The sequence below is a fragment of the Sphaerodactylus townsendi genome, linkage group LG03, assembly GCF_021028975.2.
Source record: "Sphaerodactylus townsendi isolate TG3544 linkage group LG03, MPM_Stown_v2.3, whole genome shotgun sequence".
Classification (NCBI taxonomy): Eukaryota; Metazoa; Chordata; class Lepidosauria; order Squamata; family Sphaerodactylidae; genus Sphaerodactylus; species Sphaerodactylus townsendi.
In genome coordinates this window covers 13,712,299-13,732,943 of record NC_059427.1, presented here as the reverse complement: position 1 = coordinate 13,732,943, position 20,645 = coordinate 13,712,299, and the positions used below count along the sequence as shown (strand labels likewise).

The 20,645-nt window shown below is 46.9% G+C and overlaps 1 protein-coding gene across 2 annotated transcripts; it reads right to left on the bottom strand.

Annotated features, from left to right (window-relative positions):
* Nucleotides 1-1,219: 1,219 nt before the first annotated feature.
* Nucleotides 1,220-19,390, bottom strand: LOC125428758 (E3 ubiquitin-protein ligase TRIM7-like). 2 transcript variants are annotated; one of them, XR_007243872.1, is made up of 8 exons: nt 18,950-19,390; nt 16,154-16,249; nt 15,476-15,706; nt 8,516-8,538; nt 6,352-6,464; nt 5,265-5,297; nt 1,968-2,537; nt 1,220-1,820 (listed from the first exon to the last, which is right to left on the bottom strand). XR_007243872.1 is itself a non-coding variant. In XM_048489376.1 (7 exons), exons 1-7 carry the CDS (start codon nt 19,388-19,390, stop codon nt 2,023-2,025), a joined length of 1,452 nt encoding a protein of 483 aa, XP_048345333.1. In that variant the 3' UTR covers nt 1,220-2,022. The 2 variants fall into 2 exon arrangements, 1 of the variants encoding a protein (XP_048345333.1); XM_048489376.1 differs by having other exon boundaries at nt 1,220-2,537.
* Between the last annotated feature and the right edge of the window lie 1,255 nt (nt 19,391-20,645).

Here is a 20,645-nt window from a genome sequence, read left to right as displayed (position 1 = left end):
TGATTGTGCCACTCAGTCAGCCTCAAAACCTGGCAAAGATTGTGTCAAGGATCCAGGCTCCCTGCCTGGCTCCTGTCTGTGAGTTCTTTTTGAACCAACACTCACACACTATTAAAAAAAATAAGTTGGTATATTAAAAAAAAGAAAAGGCAATGAAAGGGAGGTACAAAATAACAGCATATGGTGCAACATGTTAATAGAAATAACCAGAGGCATAGCGGGGGTAAATGGTACCGGACCCACCCTCAGGTTCTGCCCCCCCCCCCCCCGCTGCTGCTGGGTGCCCTCGATCCTACCCATGTCAATGACACATGGGCAGGGGTGAGGCCGCTCAAAGACAATAAGGCAGCAGGACTTCCTGCTGCCTCATTGGCTCCAAGCGCCCTCGACCCCGCCCATGTCACCTTCCTGTTCCCCAAGCCCCACCCCCAGCCTCAATGCTTATAAAAGCAGATTTCCGAGGCCTGGGACTACAGTCTCTTCTGGTCTGTCTGGAAAGGAGGTCAGAAGGGACTGCTGGCTGCCAGCTGGGAGCCCAGTTGGCGGGGGGGGGGGAGCCCTGGGCACTCTAGACCTTGCCCATGTCCATGGCGACAGGGGTGGGGTTGAGGGCGCTTGGGGCCGAGGAGACAGCAGGAAGTCCTGCTGCATCGTGGTCTTTGAGCACCCCTGACCCCTTGTCCCTAAGTAGATAAGCCACTGGAAATAACACAAGAATGAAAACAGCATACTACTAATTGTCCAGTTCTTAGAATCCATGTAACCTACTGCATCTGTGTGTGGTTCTCCAGTTGCACAGCGGCAGATAGGAAGGCACTCCAAAGGGTGATCACTACTGCACAGAGGATTATCGGCTGCCCTCTCCCCTCCTTGGAAGAACTCTATAATTCCCGAAGCCTAAAAAAAGCCCAAAATATTCTGAGAGACCCGTCTCATCCAGCACACTCTCTTTTTGAACTGTTACCATCCAGCAGACGATACAGGTCTATCAAAACTAGGACAAAGAGGCTTCGAGACAGCTTCTACTCTAGAGCTGTGGCTATGCTAAACTCCGTGGCTTCGTGTTGATGTGTTTGGGGCTGTGTAGGGATGGGTGGAGGAAGGGGAAAGTGAGGATGGGGTATGAGTCTGAAATGGTGTGCATCGAGGAATGCTGCTGTAAATTTCGTTGTGCATGCACAATGACAATAAAATGCTTATGCTTATGTATTAGCCTAGGTTCCATAGAGCAAGAAGAGTTCTTTAATAGACCTATTAAACTTGTCAGCAAAATAACAAGCAAAAAGTTCAGTGTTACAGAAAAAAATCAGAGGGAGTAATGAATGGCAACATGAGCTAAAATTGAAAAGAAATGGCTTCCACATCAGGTGGTTATTCAAAGCCAATCAGGGTTTAAATTAGTCATGCCACACCAGAATTCAATTATCTCTTAGTTTGATAACTCCACTGGTTAGGAATCCTAGCCAATTAAGAGAATGTATTGTCGTCAAGGTCCTACCAGCCTAAGAGTTGTGAAGGCCATTCCCTTCTTACAAATACCAGCTGCAAGCAATGAGCCTAAACAGCAGTAAATTAACCTCTGACCCACATCTAAAGATGGCTTCAGGGAAGCGGAGTAATTTTTAAAAGTAAAATATACACAACTTCCTGACAGATTGGAAGCAATGTTTTCTGCCTCCAACGTGGGTGTGTACAAGCACAAGATAGTGTGGTCACTTATGTGGGCTGGTGTAGCTTTCAAGAATATCAGTAACTGCTGGAGGTGGCAGAGGCCCACCTAGGACTTAAGTGAAGTAAAGGAAAGGATGCCAAATGGTACATCACCACGGCCCCTTCCGCACACGCAAAATAATGCGTTTTCAAACCACTTTCACAACTGTTTGCAAGTGGATTTTGCTATTCCGCACAGCTTCAAAGAGCACTGAAAGCAGTTTGAAAGTGCATTATTCTGCATGTGCGGAATGAGCCCACTGAGTCTCCAAAGCATTCAGTGAATCACAAAGTAGCCCCGGCGCTGCAATTCTAAGCAAGGCTGAGGTTGCCATTTTGAAATATCCAAAAGAAGGGGAAAAGCATTTCGTCATGGAAAGATACATCTGAGAAAGCGTAAAGAAGATCCTGTGTGTCAAGGTCGTAAAAGTCCACTCGCTTTAACTTATAGTTCAGACACACTTGGATCCTTTTTAGCTTCCTCTCTAGGCTAAGAAAACTCCTCTGAGTATCAGTGAGAGGCATGTAACTATCGCCCATTTTTGCCAAAGCCCAGATCCCTTGCCCAGGACTGATGGTGATCGCGCCCTTTCTCTGCACAGACTCCCTGGCAACCCCCACAGCCCAGCATCCCTCAGACCCCACAGTGACTTCCCAGAAACGTAGGCCTGATCTGAACCCCTCACGCCCCAACACCATCGTTTCTTTATCAAATCTCTTCGGATTGTTGGGCAGACGTAGAGGTTTCTTTTGCAGCTTCATGCTCTTCCAATCTTTAGACAGGAGGAGCAGTGGGTGAGCTGTGTCAGGATCCAGAGTCACATCAACTGCAGGGGAGGAATAAGAAGAAAGAACAGAAAGAAAATCAGCTGGGACATTCATCTACTTTCAGCCTGCCAGCTCCCCTGGATAAAAGCACGTCCTCTTTTTAAAACGTTAGCACAATTATCAATTTTCCCCCCTGTAATATGTGAATGTCACAAAAACTGCAGTCCAGAGTCAGCACGAGATGGAGCCGATGTATATCAACCTCTGTATTTTGGATGCCACAGAATGTGGAGACACAGAACATTGTGGGGTGGAGGAGAAAGCACTCTTCCTGCTCTCAAATGTATATTTTTCCTACATCACAGGTCTCAACAGATTGGGGGGGGAGGAAGGGTCTTCTCTAGAGAGGTCTTGGCACACAGCAAGGTGAGGGAAATTGTAAAATTGTAAAAAGTACTTTTTACAAAAAAGAATGCCCCCTGGTTCTAGTATTGTGAGAAAGTGAGAAAAATTTCTCTCTGTCAACATTTTCTACCCCATGCATAATTTTATAGACTTCAATCATATCCCCCCTCAGATGTCTCCTCTCCAAACTAAAGAGTCCCAAACGCTGCAGCCTCTCCTCATAAGGAAGGTGCTCCGGTCCGTCAATCATACTCGTTGCCCTTCTCTGCACTTTTTCTATCTGTTCGATATCCTTTTTGAGATGTGGCGACCAGAACCGAACACAGTACTCCAAGTGCGGTCGCACCACGGCTTTATATAAGGGCATGACAATCCTTGCAGTGTTATTATCAACTCCTTTCCTAATGATCCCCAGCATAGAGTTTGCCTTTTTCACAGCTGCCATGCATTAAGTTGACATTCCCATGGAACTATCAACTAAGATGCCCAAATCCCCCTGTAGAGTGTGAAGTTTGGATTTTTTGCTCCTATGTGCATCACTTTACATTTTGCTACACCACTCCCTACATCTCTCCATTGTGAGAACTTCCCATTTACACCCACCCTTTGCTTCCTGTTCCTCAACCAGTTTTTAATCCATAGGAGGACTTCCCCTCTTATTCCTTGATTGCTGAGTTTTCTCAATAGTCTCTGGTGAGGAACTTTGTCAAAAGCCTTTTGGAAATCAAGTAGACAATGTCCACTGGTTCCCCCATATCCACATGCCTGTTTACACCCTCAAAGAACTCTAGTAAGTTTGTAAGACAGGACTTGCCTCTGCAAAAGCCATGCTGACTCTTCCTCAGCAGTTCTTGCTTTTCTACATGTTTTATAATTTTATCTTTAATGATAGATTCTACTAATTTACCAGGAACAGATGTCAAACTGACTGGCCTATAATTTCCAGGGTCCCCTCTAGATCCTTTCTTAAAGATTGGCCATCTTCCAGTCTTCAGGGATGGAGGCTGATTTCAGGGATAAGTTGCATATTAAAGTGAGAAGATCAGCAATTTCATGCTTGAGCTCTTTAAGAACTCTTGGGTGAATGCAATCTGGGCCTTCTGTAAACTTCCGTAGACTTCTGCAAAGCAGGCTTTCTAAATGGGAATCAAGCTCTCTCTACTGACAGGGAATCAAGCTCTCTCTACTTACAGAGATCACGCATTACTTTTGATGTGAGGAAACAGGCGCCCTCTGTACATGCTCAAAGGTGGTCCTCCTCACCTTGCCAGAGTGCTTCCCTGAAAGCAGGGGGAAGGGTGGGGGGCCTAGCAGTAAGGTAAAAGTGTTGTGTTGGGGGAAGGGAGGTTAGGGGGAAAGTAAGAATGTTGTGGGTGGGGGAAGGGGGCTTGGGACATTTGAAAAGGGTCTTTGGGAGCAACATTAGGGCAATGGAGGCTAAGGAAAGGGGTTTCCACAACACAAGCCTTTATTGGCATATAAAACAGGACAAAATTTTAAAACAAAACAAGGTTAGGAAATACAGTTAAAATTACTAATTTCCAGTATAAAATCTGCAACAGTTTCACAAAAGAGCACATCAGAGCTGTTCAGGAGATTGGGTATCTTATAACACTCTTACCACTGAGAACATTGCAAGAAAATGGAATTCATGTATTTCATGCGTATCTTATTGTATTTAGGGCATAGAAACAAAGAATGGTCAAGTGTTTCAACCGTAGTCATATCACGTGAACAAACTCTTTTAGAACGTTCCATATTCTTAAATCTTCCCTCCAGCAGAGCTGATGGCAGCACATTACATCTTGCAGTAGCCAAGGCTCTCCTCTGGGTGGGATTAATCAGCAGACGAAGATAAGCTGTCATAATTCCACGCTCGCATGGGATTAATAATGTAGTCGGAGAACAGGTTGTCTTGGCACCACGAGTCAAATTATGAAAATCAAGATCCAAGAGCCTATTCTTAACTAGTCTGGAGGCTTCCACCTTTGTGAGCATAAGGAGTGATTCTAAGGGGAAGGAAAGGGGTTTTTCATTAAAGAGGGCCTTTTTCATTAAAGAGGGCCTTTGGAAGCTGTGCTGAGGTATCTAAGGCCAGGCGGAGGGTGCAGCAAGGAAAACCCCTTGGAGGTCTTGATCAAAGGAACTTCTCTTGAATGAGCAGAACTATCTGGAAATGGAAGACATTCTTCCGATTCAAGTGCTGCACCTGTTCCTCAACTCGTTTGGTAATGACCTCTCTTTATCGCAATTTTATTTTCACTGTCCAAAGAGAGGCTAGACCTCTGACTTCTCTCGTTATCACACCATTTCTGAGAACCTCCTCCACCCCTCCTCCTCCTGCCCATGTATTTGGTCCTCCATCCATCCCTAAAATTTACCTTTCTGCAGGTGAAGCTCATATTCCACAGTATCTGGGGAAGGAAAAGGAACAGGAACGCAGAGTTTAGTGAGAAGGGAAAAACAAACGTCAGAGACACCGTCTCTAAGCACAATTGTGACACACTCAACACAAAGGGAGCTCATTATGGACAGGAACCAAAAGACAACTTTCATCCATTTTGGCCACTCACCAGGGCCAGATTAAACCACGGAAATGCCCAAAGCCCCTCTTCCCTGGTAGACAATAGCATGTTGCCTAAGCCATTGCTCAGTGCTAACCTGCCTCCCTCTTTTATCATCACTCCCCAATATATACTTTTGCAGCAAGATATCCTGGCTCAGAAGGGCCTTTCTGGTAAATATTCATCAGAAAAGTCCCTCTACCCTTCTTGGGAAAAGATTACAGGTGGATCAGGTCTGTGTGCAGCAGAAAGTTTTTCCTGGCCCTCCCCTGATGCTTACTGGTTGCTGGGATGCAAAAGGAACCAAGCCATTATTTTGTAAATAAAGGCTCCCAGAGGCTCCCTTACCTAGATGACATAAAGGGTTAAAGGAACTGAGTTCTGATCCTGCACCAAGAGGGACCTTTGCCACCTCCCCCTTTTGAGAAACGTCTACTGCGCAGGTGTAAAAACGAGACCTCCATTTCTGGCCAAAGCCGTCTAAATTGCAATGACAAAGAGTTTTATGGAGAGCAACATTCATGCTACAAGCCTTTGGTGAAGGTTCAAATGTGGAATTCCTCTGATAAGAATGTCTTAAGTGAGAAAAATACTAGTTAAAAGACAAGCGCCAGTTGGAGGTGCTCAAGCTGGAAGCAACCTTATCTCAGCTGCTTTCCCAGAATATTCTTGGGAATTACGAGGCTCTCTGGCCAAACAAAAACAGGCAGGAGCTCCGCAGAGGAGGAGCCACTCCAGCTGAACTTGCTGTCTATGAGCCTGAGTCACGCACAGAGGTTTAGGAGCTGCAACTTAGACATATCTGAATTCTGAGCCCAGAATGGTGAAAAAGCAGCGGTTCCTAGAATCATGGGCCTTTTATTTGCAAAGAATCATCAGCATCACTAGTCAGACTCTTTAGTACCTTTGAATTGTGGCAGATTGACCTCCAGAAAGTCGGTCACTTGATCAAGGTAGTCGATCGTGCACATCAGATCAGGAGTGAATGAGTTTCCAAACTCTTCTTCCTCCCCATACCTGATTGAGGGAAATACTGTCAGCCTCTCAAGCAACCAGTCAACAATTCCTGAATGGAGCAAAAGAACAGGATGGAAATGGTAGAAACCCGAAGAGGGAGGCGTTGCTTTGGGATGAAGAGTCCCCCTCCCTGGGGCTCCCCAAAGTGAGCCATTAAATGAGAGGTTTTTCAGAAAAGCAGATGCAATTATCTTGATAGGCATGGGGGGCAGGGTGTAGCAAAGAAAATCTTAAGTCTAGCAAAGAAAATCTTACAAAGACGTCAATGCAAAGATAAAACTTACATTTAATTCAAGTAGCTTCAGTTCACATTCTTTGGTTTAGGTGAAAGATAAATATAAAGCCCTAATCCAAAGAGACATACTTCCCTATACAAGTGGGCACCTAATGCACCGTCATGTGCGTGCAAGTGTAATCCAGGGTCCAATAGGGATGGGGGCTAAAGAGCTCAGATTTTCCATATAAGGAAGAAAGGGCTCCATTCCCTCAGATCTGTTAGAGGCCTGTAACTGGAGCCAGCCTACTTCACAGAGTTCTGTTGTTATGAACTATATTTGCTACCCTTGAAGGCTTGACAACCAGGAAAGAAGGCTCAGGAAAGAACAGCAAAGCTGCAAGTCCATCAACAGTGCCACAGGACCAGTGGTGGGATCCGGGGGTGGGGCGGGGGGATCAAATCTCCAGCGGGAGGCAGCGGGCCTTAGACCAGCAGAAATGCCCTCCTGGGGAACTCACCCCAGCAGAGGGGCAAATCTGCCAGCAGACAGCCACCCACACCTTCCCACACGACGAAAAAGTGAGGTAGAACTGCAGTAGCTTCATCCCTGGCCACCTAGAGCTCTGGACTGGGCTGCAGGGCTTCTTATGTGATTCTGTAAACCACTGCTCTGAAGGTCAGATAGGGGCAACCTTGTCAGATAAGTCAGATAGAGGCAACCTTGTTTGCCCACTCATCTCAAGGACATATGACTCAAGGACATGTGACCCAATAAACTGGGTGCCCTCATCCTAGTGCCGTGATGGCGAACCTATGGCACGAGTGCCAGAGGTGGCACTCAGAGCCCTCTCTGTGGGCACACACGCACAGAGTTCATCATATGGAGGAGCGGAAAATCACCCCCCCCACACACACACACACATCTAGGCTGGCCTGGGCCACTGGGCACAACGCCCCGCAGAGAGCAGGGAGGACTCGGCTGACAGGCCTGGTGCCTGTGCTCCTGGTGGCTGATGCCTGCGGGAGGGCAGAGGAGGCTCAGGAGCAGCCGCAGCAGCAGAAGGCCATTGCTTTCACATCCTGCACGTGAGCTCCCAAAGGCACCTGGTGGGCCACTGCGAGTAGCAGAGTGCTGGACTAGATGGACTCTGGTCTGATCCAGCAGGCTAGTTCTTATGTTCTTATGAGGGAGAGATACCAGAGAGGCGCAGAGCGGTGCACGCAAGACTTGCTGGAGGCTAGAGCAGGCTGGCCCCTGATTGAGCAGGTGGGGAGGAGGCAGAGGGGTGGGGTGGAGGCACTGGAGCAGCGCAGGGCAGAGCGACGGGTGCACGCAGGACTAAAACCTCTGTATCCAGGTTAAATTGCCGTGTTGGCACTTTGCGATAAATAAGCGGGTTTTGGGTTGCAATTTGGGCACTCGGTCTCGAGAAGGTTCACCATCACTGTCCTAGTGGGACCCTGGAATAGTTCCCCTCCCTTCATTCCTGCCATGGAAGGCAGTAGTTGAGCAAGATAAGATGGCTGCATTTTTTGCTGTGGATGTTAGAAAAGTTGCCCAAACTTTGCTTTGTCTTAGTTTCACTTCATGAGGCACCAACCATTGGTTTCTTGGGGGTGGTAAGTTTCCTTTAAAGAAGAGCAGAGATGAGGGAGCAGTGCTCAGGGAGTGACTCTTGGGGTAAGAAAAGGGGGTGCTAAAAAGAGAACCTATTTTCACCTCTGAAATGCTGGATGTTCTCGAGTTCTAGGGTCCTATGGTCTCTCCCCTGGAGGCAAGTTCCTTACCTGCTATCCAGACCATTCACAACATCTTGAAGGGAAATCTACTTACCGCTCCGAGAAGGATTTGACATCCTGCAGGAAAGAGAGAAAGGAGAGGGAATACAGTGTCTGCCGCTGCATTTTAGAGATGCCATGTGCTGATGTCTTCTTGCCCTTTGGGTCTGCCTACCCTCTTCCCCTCATCCTTTGCCAGAGCTAGACCTCTCAATAATGCTGCCCAGCAGTACCAAGGCTTGGGGGCTGGCTTGGGTAAGGTCCTCCCATCTTCAGAGGCTTCATGGTTTACACTACCTCTCTCACTTACACGTGGGCTTGCCACCCTCAGATGGAGCCTGAGGTTCCCCCAGAATGACAACTGACTAGAGCAGTGATGGCGAACCTTTTCGAGACCGAGTGCCCGAACTGCAATCCAAAACCCACTTATTTATCGCAAAGTGTCAACACGGCAATTTAACCTGAATACTGAGGTTTTAGTTTAGAAAAAGCCGTTGGCTCCGAGGCATGCGTTACTCAGGAGTAAGCTTGGTGGTATTCGGTGGCTTTGCTTTGAAGCAACTGTACAACTCTTCCAACGGGTGACTCATGACCCTAGGAGGGTTTACTCAGAAGCAAGCCCCATTGCCAGCAACTGAGCTTACTTCCAGGTAAAGGATCCCGCTTTTGTTCTTTGCATGAAAATCAGTGGGGTTTAACAGCGCTTAACAGGGTTACCTACCCTGCTTCCCCAAAACTAGATCTTAGGTTTAATGCTAATAATCGAGCTCAGGCCAGCCTAGATATGTGTGGGGGGGACTCTGTTTGCATGTGCCCACAGAGAGGGCTCTGAGTGCCACCTCTGGCACCCGTGCCATAGGTTTGCCACCACTGGACTAGAGAGATCAGGGCACCTGAGGAAATGGCAGCTTTAGAATACACTGTAGAATCAGGAAAACCAGGAAGTCCTGGAGTTGCCAGAGGGTAGGAGCTTTGGAAGAAATATTTATTTGTTTGTTTGTTTGTTTGTTTATTCATTTTGTTATACCGCCAATTCCCGAAGGGTTCTGTCACCAATGGACTTCCTCCCCTCCCCCAAACATGGAAGAATTCACCAAGATGGAGTTGGCAACTCTGTTTAACTTGTGCATTGAATCCTGACAACTAATTAGGGTCTAACTAATAAAAACTAAGTTTAATGGTTATTGGCCCTCTTGCCTGGCACTGTTGTCGTTTCGTGTGTGTTTTATGGGATCGTTTTACAATGGTAAATGTATTTTTAATTATTCAAATGTTTCAATTTTTTTTTACGTTCGTCACCTTGGAGACCTCGGTAGCAGGGTAGGTTTAAAAGAGTTTAAATAAATAAATATTTCACAAACATAAAGTGACCCAGGGCTAGTAGGGTGAAGCAGGTGAGAAAAAGGGACCCACTGAAGACAATGTGAGGTGCCCCCCAAAACCACCCACTTGGTCCTTTATTGACTGCTCAGTTCTAGACTGCCATGCTGAAGGTGGGTAGGAAGGAAAGACAAGGTGAACGCCGCCTGCCTGTTTCCCAATGGCCCAACCACAGAAGGCCCCTAAACACCACAATGGCATCCCTGCCTCCCCACTCCTTTACTTTTTTGAAAAAGGGGTGTGATCGTGGGAGGAGCTTTCCCTTGCCCCAATCCCAGGCAGGACATGGGGTTATCTCCCGTTGCCACTCTTTTGAATGGTCTCTCTTGGATTAGAATTGATGGAATTAGAATTGTACATCCTTGCATGGATCTGAGAATATAGGGTCTATTATTATTATTATTATTATTATTATTATTATTATTATTATTATTATTATTATTATTATTGTTGTTGTTGTTGTTGTTGTTGTTGTTGTTGTTGTTGTTGTTGCTGTTGTTGTTGTTGTTGTTGCTGCTGTTGTTGTTGTTGTTGTTGTTGTTGTTATACACATAACAACACAGCACAAGTGTCTGGAATTCATCTCTGAATATCGAGTCCTTCCCAAGGACCTAGGATATTAGAGGTATTTGCGTAGAATATGTGCAGTTCCTAGAAGTGCTGCTTTCTGCAGCATGTGGACTGATGTTCTGTCCAAGTTTAGGCTTTCCAGATGTTTTTCAAGATTTCTTGGGATTCCTCCTAGAGCACCGACTACTAGTGGGATTACTGTTGTTCTTTTTTGCCACATTTTGCCTATCATCATCATCATCATCATCATCATCATCATCATCATCATCATCATCATCATCATCATCATCATCATCATCATCATCATCACCATCATCATCATCATCATCATCATCATCATCATCATCATCATATACCGCCCTCCCCCTGAGGGCTCAGGGCGGTTCACAACAAGGTTAAAACATACATTAAAACATAATTTAAATATTAATTACATCTAGTCTAGGTATATTCGCTCTGTGGCTCAGGAGCTACTGTGGCTCTTCTGAGATTAGCCTTGATCATGCACGTAGGTAAGGGGGGGGTTCTCGGGTTTGAAAAACCCCCCCCATTCATGTCCGAAGCTCCGCCCACCCGTTTGTGGGTTTTAAAAACATTTTAGTGCTTTTTTGGTTTTTGGTCGGCAGGGGGCGCATTGTTTGGGCTAGCAGCACCAAACTTTCAGGGATTGTTCAGGGGGTCCAAAGTTATGGACTCCCAAAGGGGGTGCCCCCATCCTCCATTGTTTCCAATGGGAGCTAATAGAAGATGGGGGCTACACCTTTGAGGGTCCATAACTTTGGACCCCCTGAACCAAACCTCACCAAACCTGGGTGGTATCAAACCTGGGATGTTTTATCAGGAGAGTCTCTTACTGATACCACCCAGGTTTTGTGAAGTTTGATCCAGGGGGTCCAAAGCTATGGACTCCCAAAGGGAGTGCCCCATCCCCCATTGTTTTCAATGGGAGCTAATAGAAGATGGGGGCTACACCTTTGAGGGTCCATAACTTTGGACCCCCTGAACCAAACTTCACCAAACCTGGGTGGTATCATTAGGAGAGACTCCTAAAGATACCCTGAAAGTTTGGTGCTTCTAGCTTAACAATTGCACCCGTGACAGCAGGCACCCCCCAAATTTTTCCAGATTCTCGTTTTAAATCCACCCTCTTCGGCATGGATTTAAAGGGAGAATCTGAGGTCCTCAGTGTAGAAGAAGAAGAAGAGTTTGGATTTATATCCTCCCTTTCTCTCCTGTAGGAGACTGACAGGGGCTTACAAGCTCCTTGCCCTTGCTCCCTCACAACAAACACCCTGTGAGGTGGGTTGGCTGAGAGAGCTCGCAAAAGCTGTGACTAGCCCAAGGCCACCCAGCTGGCCTGCGTGGGAGTGCACAGGCTAATCTGAATTCCCCAGATAAATCTTCACAGTTCAAGTGGCAGAGCAGGGAAACCCAGTTCCTCCAGATTAGAATGCACCTGCTCTTAACCACTACGCCACATTGAAAGTGATGCTGTTTCAGGGTGGGGGATAATCCACCCCAAAACAGCATCACTTTCAATGTTGTTTAACTAGGGGCCCCAGATTCTCCCTTTAAGGTGGATTTAAAAGGAGAATTTGGGCTCTCTAGTTTAAATGCCATTGAAAGTGATGCTGTTTGGGGGTGGATTCCAGCATCACAGCAGCTGCCCGGGGGGGGGGGGGGGCTCAGATTTTGCACCAGGCTCCATTTTCCCTGTATGCCTCTGCCCAGAGGGGAGGGGCAGGGCAGGGCAGGGCAAGGCGGGGGAGTCTGCCATCCCTGACCTGGGAGAGCTGCTTTTATAAGCGCTAGGCCAGGGGTGGGGCTTGGGGAGGCGTGGCCATGCGCTAGGGGCGGGTGGGGTGTGGCCCCCCCCGAACCTCCCCCCATAAAAAATCTATACCTACGTCCCTGGCCTTGATCATCCCTCGCTCACTTGAGCTTCAGGTTGCTTGCTTCAAGCCTGGAAATTCCTGTATATTTACAGCCCCATCCAAACCAGTTAAGTACCACCCAAAAGGGCTTTTTAACAGCGCATAAAGCAGGGAAAAGCCCGGGACCTCCCCACCACCAAAAAGCCCCATAGGGCTGAATGGACATATGCTGCAGAATGTGTAGAATACATCTGAAGGCTGGTGTGTTGTGGAACCGGTCCTAAACCCCAGGAAAGCCATGGCCTGCCCCCCATGATGGACGCCAGCGCAGCCTCACAACAGCCCAAATGTCAGATTCTTGTGGCAGCAGGGCTGCGGATCACGCAACCACTGATTACCTGCCCCCTCCACCAGGGTATGTGCCTGGGGGAGGGCAAATGGGCCGGCACAAGGCTGCGCTGCTCCTAAGAGCCCTTTCAGCCCCCCCCCTTTGGATGGGGCTGTTGGGAATGCACTATTTAAAATGAATACAATCATTCTTTAAACAGTTACATAGGCAAGGATATCCAAAATACAGAAAACACTACAATGTGTCAGAGAAATGAAAAGTAAATGAACATTTCCCACTGTACTTGGATGAAATTTAAATGTTTGGTTTAAAATTGAATTGTAATCTATAGTCATTGTAATTAAAATGATAAAATAACCTTACTGCATTCCAAATCGGAGAAATCCTCAGGTTATACGATATGGACACAATTACATGGACCAACAATAGCTTCTAAGGGCCCTGCTAGATGTGATGGCTGACACCACCACCATTTAAAACATGAGGGGATTTAAAAATGCCACATGGGCCTGATCCTGACTGGGTCCACAGTATGGCTGAATTAGGAGCTCTGGTCCCCCATTGTCCTAGTCCGCATGCCGCTTCAAGTGCCAAAATGGCCACACACACATCTCTGCAGTCATTTCCAGAGCACCTCAGCCCACCATTTGGCATTTTAAAATCATTCTGAAATGGCAGAGGTGCCCATGGTTCAGATACTGGACAGTGTCATTTGTAGTTTGACCGTAACAGTGAATATGAGATGTGGTTCTGACCAGTCTGTACGTTGTCTTTGCAAAGCTTGTGTTATTATGTGATGGTGTATTTAGCGGGGTGCCATGTCTGGGACACAGCAGTCAAGCGACTCTTTGGGCTGATAATTGCGAATGTGCCTCTCTGTGAGCTTCAGAATGAACACCACTCCTCGAATCCATGAAAATTTACAGTGGAATAAAAACAGTGAAATAAAAACTTGTTAGTCTTGATGATGCCACAAACAGTGGCGTTCCTGCCTAGGGACAGGGGGTACCCTATGTCCCCGGGCGCCCCCCATTTAGTCACGTGGGGGGCGCCAACATTTCAGGGTCGTTTGTGTGTTTTTAAATTTTTTAAAGTGTTTTTTCACGTTCCGGCCTGACTTTGCTCCATTGTAGCCAATGGGGAATTTCTGAGTGTGTAGGCAGGCTGCACATTTTTGAAGATAGAGGCACCAGACTTTCAGGGTGGCTCCAGGAGGGCCTCCTGGTAATAGCATCCAGGTTTGGAGACCTTTGCTTCTGGGGGTTCAATTTTATGGGCCTCCAAAAGGCTTATTTTGTTTCCCCGCTCCTGCACATGAAAGCCTGTGGGCTGAGTTCTCTCAGAACTCTCTCAACTCCCCCCCCCCCACTCCAGAAGCAAAGCTCACCAAGCTTGGATGCTATTACTCAAGGCTTCTTGGAGCCACCTTGAAAGTCTGGTGCCTCTATCTTCAAAAATGTGCAGCCTGCCTCAGAAATTCCTCATTAGTTACAACGGAGCAAAGTCACTGCAAAACAAAGAATCTTGGGCAAATTTCTTGGGGTGCCTGGAAGGGATGTATTTTTAAAGCTAGTGACACCAAAATTTCAGATTATCATCTGTTAACTATTCTTATGATGCCACCCAAGTTTGGTGAAGTTATGTTCAGGGGGACCAAAGTTATGGTTCTTCAAATGGGTAGCCCCCATCTCAGGTTAGCTCCCATTGAAAACAATGGGGATGGGGGCATTCCATTTGGGCGTCCATAACTTTGCTGCCCCTGAACCAAACATCGCCAAACTTGGGTGGTATCATCTGGGCAGTCTCTGGATGATGCCCTGAAATCTGGGTGCCGCTAGCTTTAAAAATGCGCTCCCTGCAGGCCAAAACCCCCCACCAAAAATACCCCCCCAAAACCCAAATACCTTGCATTCGCATTTGTTCATATTTGGGCAGGACATAATCGGACAATTTTTGTCCAAATGTGCCCAAATTTGCCCAGATTCCAGCCGAATCTGCTATTTGTTTCATCTGAATCTCCAACCCTCAAAAGTGATGCTGTTTCAGGGTGGGGGAGAATCCACCCCCAAACAGCATCACTTTCCATTTTGTTTTAACCGGGGACCCCAGATTCTCCCTTTAAGGGTGATTTAAAAGAAGAATCTGAGCTCCATAGTTTAAACACCATTGAAAGTGATGCTGTTTGGGGGTGGATTCCACTGGAGGTGTTTTGTGAGAGATGATGCTGACATGTGTTTGGTAAATGTTTTTCTAGGGGTGATTTGTGAGAGATTTACATGCTTCATACCCACTTGCACTGGCTTGGAGTTGTTTGTCAGGCTAACAACCTACCTCATAGGGTTGTTATGATTAGGAAATTAGGAAAAGAGTTGGTGGGGAGAGAGCCATGTATGTTTTGCTGGGAGGGGGAGGTGTTTTGTGAGCTGGTACAAAAAAATCATTGTTTGGTCATGGTGGGGGAGGGTGGCCGCCCATACGCCGGGGGGGGGGGGGGAACTCAGGTTTTGTCCCTGGGCACCAGTTTGCCTAGGTATGCCCCTGGCCACAAAACTCTCTCTTTAAAGAAAAAACTGAAAACAGTTGGGCACTGAGGAAATTAAAAGGGTTTAATAGTGCTCATTCTCAGTAAGGAAAAATGACCACAGATTCCCTCACAATCAAACAGAACCCTTATCTCAGAGAGATCCACACCAACCTGAGCACATTCCTTGCATCCTATATATACTAGAACAAGTTATGAGCTCCATCAGCTGGGACCCCAGTTCTTACACAGCAGAAAAAGGCACCCACAGGTGTAGAAACATCTGGAAGAGAGCTCACATTGTTCTTGGCACTGTCTTACCTGAAGGAATTCGGTCGCTGGCTGGACAGCCATCTCTTCCATCTCCCGGATGACCATTTCAAGAGAGGAAAGTTGGGCAGTGAGTCTGCCAAGGTTCTCATCCCTTTCTCTTGCAATCTCCTTCTCTGTTTCCTCTATCTTGGCCAACAGAAGTCGCTCCTGTTCCTCCAGGAACTGGCATAGCTTCCTGAACTGAGTTACAGACGTCTTCCTCGCAGCTTCTGTTTGCTTCTGCAGAAAGCAGATGGAAATGGAGAATTAGAACAGAGGCAGGAACAGAATGAACCCTGGTGAAACCGCGAGGGTGAGACCACCCAGGTTTGGTGAGGTTTGGTTCAGGGGGTCCAAAGTTATGGGCTCCCAAAGGGGTGCCCCATCCCCCATTGTTTCCAAAGGTTTTGGGTCCATAACTTTGGACCCCCTGAACCAAACCTGGGTGGCATCATCAGGAGAGTCTCCTAAAGATACCCTGAAATGTTGGTGCTGCTAGCCTAAAAACTGCACCCCCTGCAGGCCAAAAACTGAAAAAAAACTTAAAAAATACAAAAACCACAAACAATCCCCCCCCCCCCCGGGCAAAAATCAGATTTTGCACCGGGCTCCATTTTCCCCAGCTACGCTTCTGCATAACAGTTCTTTTAAGGAAATATACACACACCTAGATCACAGAACACTTACCAGCAGGTCTTGGCTTTTCTTGTCTGTGTCTGCTTTACAGGCCATAATGTTTTCTCTCGCCTTCCTCTTAATCTCAATGTAGCCATGTAATATACTCTGAAGAGAAAACAAAAGTTCAGATTTGTCTTGTTTTTAGAAGAATACAGAACGACACAGACAAATATGGTGAATTATACTTAGCATCAAATGGGTAGAAGTTTTTTTCCTGAGAGAAGAAAGCCTTCTCTTCTCATTTCTCATCTTTTATGGACTCCTAACACCAGCCAAGATTGATTATGCTAGTTTAAGAGAATATCCTTCCCAGAATCCTCCTATACCACCTTTAATTTTTTTAAAAAGTCTGCAGCCTTTTTTGTTATGCAGTTATCACATTTCCCCTTATAAGACTACAATGTAAAAGGCTAGAGAATACGGTAACTTTTAAAATGCTGGGAACTACTAGATTCTGACAATACATCAGTGTTTCCCAACCTTTTTGAGGTCAGGGTACCCTTGACCTCACTCTTCATATCTCACGGTACCCCTGCCGCCACCCTCCACCTTCCCCTCCCATTGCCCCTGCTTGCCACACACCCCACCTTCCCCTCCCAGGGTGAAGGGTAGCACTGGGGGTGGGGGTGGCTGCTGACCTTGTGGCAGGCCCTGCCCCATGGGCCAGCTCCATGTCCTTGCTGGCGCCGGTGGGAGACACCACAAAAATGAGGGGGGGGGGGCGGTAGTGTTGCCGCGGTACCCCTGGGACATGCTCACGGCACCCCAGGGTACCACAGAACCCTGGTTGAGAATGGCTGCAATACATCATTGTGACATGGTAGCAATTCCAATTTTTAATCCCTTGAATTGACAGGGGAAATGCAGGCCATCGTGGATAGGGCTAAAAAATTTGGGAGTGTGGAGGGCCTGCTATGTGAATGCTGAACTAGAGCTACAGAAAAACAAGAGTCCCACAAAGAATTGTTTCCGGGTAGAGCCAGACAATTTTCCGGATGAATATCCTTGCAGTCTCACTCCCTCATCATGTTTTCCAGCCTATGAGTGAAAATGCACAGGAACTATAACAAGAGAGAAAAAACTGAAGTGTATGTATATGTGTGTGTGTTTGAGTGAGTGATTTTAATCACAAAAGCAACTTACTATGGTAGAATTACTAAGGAGGCTTATCTGGGGAATTCAGATTAGCCTGTACACTCCCACACATGCCAGCTGGGTGACCTTGGGCTAGTCAAAGTTTCTCGGAGCTCTCTCAGCCCCACCTACCTCATAGGGTGTTTGTTGTGAGGGGGGAAGGGCAAGGAGATTGTCAGCCCCTTTGAGTCTCCTGCAGGAGAGAAAGGGGGGATATAAACCCAAACTCTTCTTCTTCTTCTCTTCTAAGGCCCCTTCTGCACATACAGAATAATGCACTTTCAATCCACTTTCACAATTGTTTGCTAGTGGATTTTGCTATTCGGCACAGTAAAATTCAGCTTCGAAGTGGATTGAAAGTGCATCATTCTGCATGTGCGGAAGTGGCCTAAGCCTTCCCTCAGTGCCAATCAAGTTATCTTTTCATCTTGCAATTCTATTTTATGATGCAGCTCACAGACAAGGATATGAACATGATACATTAATGGTTTTGTGTAAGAGTGACAATCATAGGAGGTCCGGGGATTCATATCATAAACACTGGATCCATGCCTTTCTATGGGGAACCTGCAGACATGGATTTGATAAGTAACTTTGCAGTACATTTTTAAAGGGCTCTGTAAAAAATGCCTTGGATCCTTGTTTCTGCACTTTGGCACAGCCATGAAGCACTGCTGTGTTCCACAGAAAGATGATAGTTCAATCAGCTGAGGTGCAGCGTTGAGAAAACTTTAAGCTTCCACATTAGAACAAACAAATATAAGAATTGTCATTCATTTTTACTCACTACCTTTGTCAAAACTATTGTTTTGCGCATTGTTGAACACGATACTTTGATACCAGAGCATTTATGCCAAAATGAGTTTTTACTTTCAAATGAAAGTAAGGCGGGGGGGGGGGGGTTGGACTAGGATCCAGGCGGAGCAATCTACAAAGAAGGTCCGGCATGCTTTGTTCTATGGCAGAGGAATATACAGCCCTACTATCATTTTTCTGTAGAACAGCGTATATTTCTGTTTTGTTGAAATAGTTGAAACCCATTAAACTGTCAGCTTCTGAATCAAATATCAGGATCAAACTTGCGGCCCTCACTACAGTTCCCATCATCCCCTGCCAGTATCATGGGAACTGTAGTCCATAATATCTGGAAAGCCGCGAGTTTGACACCTAGAGCCAGCAGCCGCTCAACCTACTACCTAGTTCTTTTAATTGGAGAGGCTCCCTCACTCCACCACAGCTGCATAAGGGAATGTAGGTTTTCAGAATGTGGTTCGATTTTTCCTTGCAAAAAAAAAAATATCACAGAGCTGTTCCCTGAGGAGACAAGATGGCCATCCTCTAGAGCAGTGGTGGTGAACCTTTGGCACTCCAGATGTTCATGGACTACAATTCCCATCAGCCCCTGACACCATGACCAATTGGTGGCAGGGGCTGATGGGAATTGTAGTCCATAACATCTGGAGTGCCAAAGGTTCACCACCACGGCTCTAGAGCATGCAGCTTTCCAGATGTTCATGGACTACAATTCCCATCAGCCCCTGCCACCAATTGGCCATGGTGGCAGGGGCTGATGGGAATTGTCGTCCATAAACATCTGGAGAGCCGCAGGTTGCAGACCCCTGCTCTAGAGGCTATATTCCCATTTAAGGTGCCAAATTATTTATCCCTTACCTTATACTTCTGGGCAGCCTCTTCCACGGGAATCACATCGTGATATCTGTGCTCCTTGGATCTGTCGCAGACCACACAGATGAGGGCTTCATCCCCTTCACAGAAGAGCTTGAGGGGCTCCCGGTGTTTCTTGCAAGTTCCCGGCTTTCCTTCTTGCAAGTTCGGAGCCTTCTTCGCCTCCTCCTCCTCCCTACCGCCCTGAAGACTGAGTTTCTTGGCAATCTCGACAACATTTGCCAGCTGCCGGTTGGGCTTGAGGTTTCTTGGCTGAATTGCTCCTCTGCACACAGGGCAGGAGATCGCGCCCCAGCCCCGGGGCAGGCAGGCTCTGCAAAAATTGTGCCCGCACTCCGTGAGCATCACCGGGCTCTTAAAATACTCCAGGCAGACGGGACAGGTGAGTTCGTCGCAGAGCTCTTGGACGGAACCCCCAGTCGCCATGGCTGCTTCGACTGCAGGATGGGGGAGTTGCAAAGTTCACTTTCGTTTCTGTTGCTTTCCAGCACAGACAGGGAGCTTCCTTTTCCGGAAATGATTCTCCAGATCTCTGCTCTTACGATGAACTGATAGTTGCTTTGCTTAGCAGAACTGCTGCTAGAGAAGGAGAATTTTAAGAGTGTGGGTAAGATTTGTGTTTTACTAAGAACAATATAACATTTATTATGGCACGATTGTGGATTGACGTTTTCACGACCACCCAGAGCCGCACACTACTTTGAATGCCAATGGACTTCTATTCAGCATTAACTGTTTTGCGAACGCACCCACACATCCTGATTCCGGACACAATGGATGGGGGGAAATCCCACCTCTCCTTGGGTTTTCCTGACCAAGTTAATTTCACAAAGAGGACTGAAATCCCCAGGGGAGTAAAAACTGGAACTCCCTGAATCCTGGCGGATTCCAGTGACGTTTTAATGCATCTAACGGAGTTGGAGTCATTTTGGATCAGCCCAGTTTGTGTTGAGTGTAGCAAAGAAAATCTTACAAAGGGGTCAATGCAAAGATAAAACTTACATTTAATTCAAGTAGCTTCAGTTCACATTCTTTGGTCCAGGTCAGGTGAAAGATAAATATAAAGCCCTAATCTAAAGAAACATACTTCCCTTTACAAGTGGGCACCTAATGCGCCGTCATGTGCGTGCAAGTGTAATCCAGGGTCCAATAGGGATGGGGGCTAAAGAGCTCACATTTTCCATATAAGGAAGAAAGGGCTCCATTCCCTCAGATCTGTTAGAGGCCTGTGACTGGAGCCAGCCTACTTCACAGAGTTCTGTTGTTATGAACTATATTTGCATATTTCAGGGCTACCCTTGAAGGCTTGACAACCAGGAAAGAAGGCTCAGCAAAGAACAGCAAAGCTGCAAGTCCACCAACAGTGCCACAGGACACAGCGAGAGAAAACTGCAAAGGACTGAGACCCTGCTAGCCTGTTTTGCACAATGGGCCAGAACTATTACATCTTGATTATTGTTTCTGCATTGGTTTCAGAAGTGGGATCCAGCAGGTTCTCACAGGTTCCCGAGAGTAGGTTACTAATTATTTGTGTGTGCTGAGAGGGGCTTGCTATTTTGCCTTAGTTACACCCTCCTCCTCAGCAGTAGCCAGAACTTGAAGCAGTCTAGCAGGAGGTGCACCGGGCGCGGCAGCCTGCGCATTCAAGTCACTAAGGACTCGGGCGCAGCTGCCTGCGCCC